The 5,000-nt window shown below is 47.1% G+C and overlaps 1 protein-coding gene across 1 annotated transcript in view; it reads left to right on the top strand.

Annotated features, from left to right (window-relative positions):
* Fur2 (furin-like protease 2) overlaps positions 1-5,000 on the top strand; it is a 335,631-nt gene that overhangs the window by 280,045 nt on the left and 50,586 nt on the right. Inside the window, exon 4 of the mRNA XM_070129838.1 lies at positions 2,598-2,772. Within this exon, the coding sequence (XP_069985939.1) occupies positions 2,598-2,772 (175 nt within the window). The remainder of the gene's footprint in view (positions 1-2,597; positions 2,773-5,000) is intronic.

Genomic DNA, 5,000 nt, shown 5'->3' with positions numbered 1-5,000 from the left:
CAGACTTGGATTTTGTTTTTATTATTGTTCTATTGTTGGAAATCTGACATTTATAAAACCTTTGGAAACCGATTGATGTATTTCTCGTTATCAATAGACTTCGGTAAGGTTAAAAAACAGGGAAATTTGAATGCAGTTACGCAATAAAACGATTGTATTTTTAGGGGAAAATAGCCTTCGAAAAAGTGATGTCATTTATATGTATTGCGATGGACCTGTTCGTGATGGAAGATCTATAGATGTGGAATTTTTACCAAAGAGTGTTTTGAGGACGAATGAATAATTTAGCATAAATGGCAGAATGAATAAAAAAATGTGATCGTATTTCACCCACAGCTGCAGCGCGCCATTCATGAAGGCTTGAAACAGGTATTAATGAAAAATTGAAAAGGATTACGGATTCGCTGAATTGACAGGCAAATGGAATTCTTGTTCAGTGTACATGAATTTCCCGAATTGGAGACGAAGAGAGAAGTACAACGTGGATGAGTTTTAGGTTTTGAAGGAGATAGAAAGGGGACAGGAGAGAGAGAGGAAAGAGAGAAGGCTTGAGAAGAAGCGATGCTTTGTGGTTGCTACGAGTCCTTAGCGCTGCCTGCCTTGTGACAGATAGACATCGGCCACTCAAGGGGGGAACATACGCGAGAAGACTTCGTTATAAAGAGGCTACGGTTGCGATACAGATGGAACGGGGAAATGAAGAAAAGGGAGGGAGGAAAATGAATATCTTCACAGTACAAGAGATGCATTTGATATAACGGGGATAGTTTTTTTATGCGTCCAAAATTTCAAGAATAGGGACGGAAGATCTTGAGTTATAGTGACAATAGTATGGAAAAGGAGAGTCGCGGGCGTGTGAGATCGTAGTTGATTTATTCTTGGCTGTTTAGGTAATGGTGTTTAGGTGTCCATGGAAACCTCTGTCTGCCTGTCTGTCTGTCTGCCACTCTGTCAACCCTCCTCTCCTCTCTCTCTCTCTATCTATCTGTCTATCTCTCTCTGTCTCTCTCTGTGTCTCTGACAGTCTCTGTGTCTCTTTTTCCCTTTATCCCTTTATCCCTTTATCCCTTTATCTCTCTCTCACTCTCACTCTCACTCTCACTCTCACTCTCACTCTCACTCTCTCTCTCTCTCTCTCTCTCTCTCTCTCTCTCTCTCTCTCTCTCTCTCTCTCTCTCTCTCTCTCTCTCTCTCTCTCTCTCGCTCTCTCTCTCTCTCTCTCTCTCTCTCTCTCTCTCTCTCTCTCTCTCTCTGTCTCTCATATATATATATATATATATATATATATATATATATATATATATATATATATATATATATATATATATATTATATATATGTCCGTCTTTCTTTCTTTTTCTCTCCCCCCACACAGGTGTATATTTATATAGATAGATAGATGGATAGATAGATACTGATATAGATATGTATACATCTATCCACACCTGCATTTTCCAACGCGTAAGACTTAGCCGCGGGCGAGCGAGCTCCCCGGCAGATGCAACCGCCATCCCCGACTGATTACCCGTCGTTTCCACGTAATTTTGCGAACTTGCGGAGAGAACAAAGTTTGGCGAATAAGTTTGAAGTTGATGACGAAAGACTAACGAAAGACACGCGGGCCCCGAGTTCGCGATGAGGAAGCGAGGGTTCGGGCTTGAGCGATTCCTTTGGGCGGGCGCGAGCTTTGGTTCCGGCGGCCGAGGCTGTCGCGGGGAGGCAAGGAGGGCTGGGCGGAGGGGGGAGTTGGGGGGGTGGGGGATTTCGAGGGTGGGAAGGGGAGGGAGGGAGGGGTTAGGGATGGGATGGGGTTAGGTAGGGGTTAGGGTGTGTGTGTGTGTGTCTGTTTGTCTATCTGTCTGTCTGTCTGTCTGTGTGGTGGGGTGGGATGGCGGTTGTTTAGGGTGTGTGTGGGTGTGGGTGTGACTGTACGTGTGTGTGTATGTGTGTGTGTCTGTCTCTGTCTTTGTGCGTGTGTGTATTTGTCTGTGTCTTTTGTAGGTCGTGTATGCTTATACATGTTTGCCCGTGCGTGTATGAGTGTTGACATGTGTATCCGTGTTCGTACGTAACTTTTATTATGTATCCCGCGAAGAGTGACAAGAGAGAGAGAAAAAAAATAATAAAAAAATAATAAAACCCACAAACAAACCTTCAATACCGACACAACGAAGAGCGCCCAGAACATTGCATTCGTGTCCACATTTGCATTCTTATCTGTATCGCATCGCCCCCACCCCCTCCCCCTCCCCCCGCCGCCCCCCCGCCCATACACCCTGTCCCCCCACGCGGCACCGACCTCTCTGAGCCTTTCCTCTCTCTCTCTCGGTCTCTCTCTCTCTCTCTCTCTCTCTCTCTCTCTCTCTCTCTCTCTCTCTCTCTCTCTCTCTTTCTCTCTCTCTCTCTCTCTCTCTCTCTCTCCTCTCCTCTCTCTTCCCTCCTCTCGCTCCCTCCACTCCCCACCAACCTCTCTCCTTCCTCCTTCCCCTTCCCTCCCCCTCCCCCACCTCCTTCCCCCATCCCCCGTCCCCTCCATCTCCCCTCCCCCTCAAACCAACCTCTCTAACCCCCCCCCCCCTCTCTCTCTCCCCCTACAGCCGATTCCCGGACCCGCTCTACTCGCAGCAGTGGTACCTGTCGGAGGGCGCGATCGGGGGCTACGACATGAACGTGGGGCCGGCGTGGGCGCGAGGCTACACCGGCAAGGGCGTGGTCATCTCGATCCTCGACGACGGAATCCAGCGGAACCACCCGGACATCGCGCAGAACTACGTGAGTTGAGAGGCTTTTGTTTTGGATGCGGTTCGCGTTTTGTTGCTGTTTACTTTTTTATCTTGTTTTTCATTATTGTCATTTGTCTGTCTTTAGTTTTTTTTTTTTTTTTTTTTTTTACATTTTTCTCTCTTTTTCCATGAGTTGATTTTTTGTATTTATTTATTTTTATATATTATTTATTGTTTTTATTTATTTATTTATTTTTGTCTGTCACCCTTTTCTCCGATTTGATTTACATGTTTTAGTTTGTTTCTTTTTATATGGCTACCTATCCTTTTCCCCCTATTTTTATATCTTGATTTTCCGGTCTCGATTTTTTGTATATATGTATTTCCGATTTTTTTTCGCTTTTTGTTTTTATTGTTTGTTATTTGTATTAGTAGTAGTACTAGCAGTAATAGAAGTCTTATTACTAGTGGAATTGCACTAGTACCGGTAAATTGTATTGTTTCATATTTTTCTTCGTGGGTTTAAGAATTACCGTAGCGATAACACCGAGAATTTTTATTTTCTCAATACTAATTCTGTTGGTGTTATCGCTGCTATAATGCTGTTATTGCTGCCAGTCTTACTTTTGGTATTATCATAATCCAATCTTCATCGTCACGCTGGTATACTTTATTCGATTATAGAAGAAGAAGAAGAAGAAGATGAAAATGTAGTAGAAAAAAAAAGTTTTAGAAAGCAAAGGTAATGAGAGAGAAGAGAAAATAAATCGAATAAAAGCGAAAAGGAAAGAAAAGAAAGAGATAGCCCACATAAACATGTTTATTTTTTCTTTCTTCCTTTCTTTCTTTTTTTTTTTTTTTGCTTATTTGTTTTGGGGTGAAGCTCTGTATCTCCTCCGGCTCTATTTTCGCTCGCTTTTGTGTTATTTGCGCCGCGTATTTACCCATTGGTTTCGCAACGAGGCAACGGAATACCCTGCTCGCCGGTTGCACGCAGGACGGCATGAGGAGGCAGCCTCTCCGCCCTCGAGTCGGGCTTGGGTCTCGTCCCTGAATCTGTCTCGAGTTTGACCCCAAAACTCGAAGGGGAAAGGGTATTTTTGTTGGGTGGAGGGGCACGTATGGGCGGTGAGGGGTGGGGGTGGCTGTGGGGGTAGGAGTGGTGATGGGTTTGGTGGGATTTGCAGGTCAGAGTAGATAGGGTGGGGATGGGATAGGAGGGTGTGTGGGGGTGAGATCGAGGGGAAGGGCGAAGGTGTGTGGGGATGGAGGGAGGGTGAAGGGGGTGTGGGGATGGAGGAGGAGAAAGGGGGTGGGGATGGAGGGGAGGGCGAAGGGGGTTGGGGATGAGGGAGTGGAGAAAAGGGGTGGGGATGGAGGGGAGGGCGAAGGGGGTTGGGGATGGAGGGGAAGGGGGTGGGGATGGAGGGGGAGGGCGAAGGGGGTTGGGGATATAGGGAGGGGCGAGGGGAAGGGGAATGAAGAAGAGGGAAGGGGCAGGAGAGTAGTGTAGGTGTAGGTGGAAGAGGCAAGGGAGAGGTGTAGGTGTAGCGAAGGCGGAAGAGGGGAAATTTCTCCCAATATTCAGCCATCCTGGATATTACTTTTTTTCTTTTGTTTTTTATTCCCCTTTTTAATAGGATATGAAAGCGATTGGCCGTGAAGGGGAGGGAGGGGAGGGAGGAGGAAGGGAGGAGGAGAGGAGGGGAGGAGGGGATGACTTCGTTTGCGCGAGTAATATAGCAGTGCGGATGACCTTTGTGCTGGAAGAGGGGGGAGGGGGTGGATGGAGAGGAAAGGGGGGGGGGGGTGCAGCAGGATATAGAGACCTGTGTTATTTTTTTCTTTTCTTTTCGTTTTTTCTCTCCTTGTTTCTTTCTTTCTAAAAGGGAGTGAAGGGAGTAGTAGAGGAATGGTAGGGGATTCCGTGGCGGACGAAGGGAGTGGGAAAGGGGCAGAGTCGTGTGGAGTGAACGGAGTAAACTACCGAAGTAAACTACCTTTTGCGACAGAGGTAGGGAGTGGAGTGGAGTCGTGAAGGGAGTTGGAGGGAGGAGAGGGGAGGGGAGAGGAGGGGGTGGAGTGGGTGGAGGGAGTAGGAGGAGGAAGCTGTCATGCCACGGGGGAGAAAGAGATTGGAAAGAGCAGGAGTAGAAGGAGTTAGAGAAATATCTATAGCGAGAGGCCTGAGTTTTGCCTCCTCCCACTCCGCCTTCCCTCACTCCACTTCCCCTCACTCCGCCTCCCCTCACTCCACTTCCCCTCACTCCGCCTCCC

The sequence above is a fragment of the Penaeus vannamei genome, chromosome 14 (genome assembly GCF_042767895.1).
Source record: "Penaeus vannamei isolate JL-2024 chromosome 14, ASM4276789v1, whole genome shotgun sequence".
In the NCBI taxonomy this organism is placed as follows: Eukaryota; Metazoa; Arthropoda; class Malacostraca; order Decapoda; family Penaeidae; genus Penaeus; species Penaeus vannamei.
Note: the sequence above shows the minus strand (reverse complement) of the source record. Positions and strands in the feature narration are given on the sequence as shown.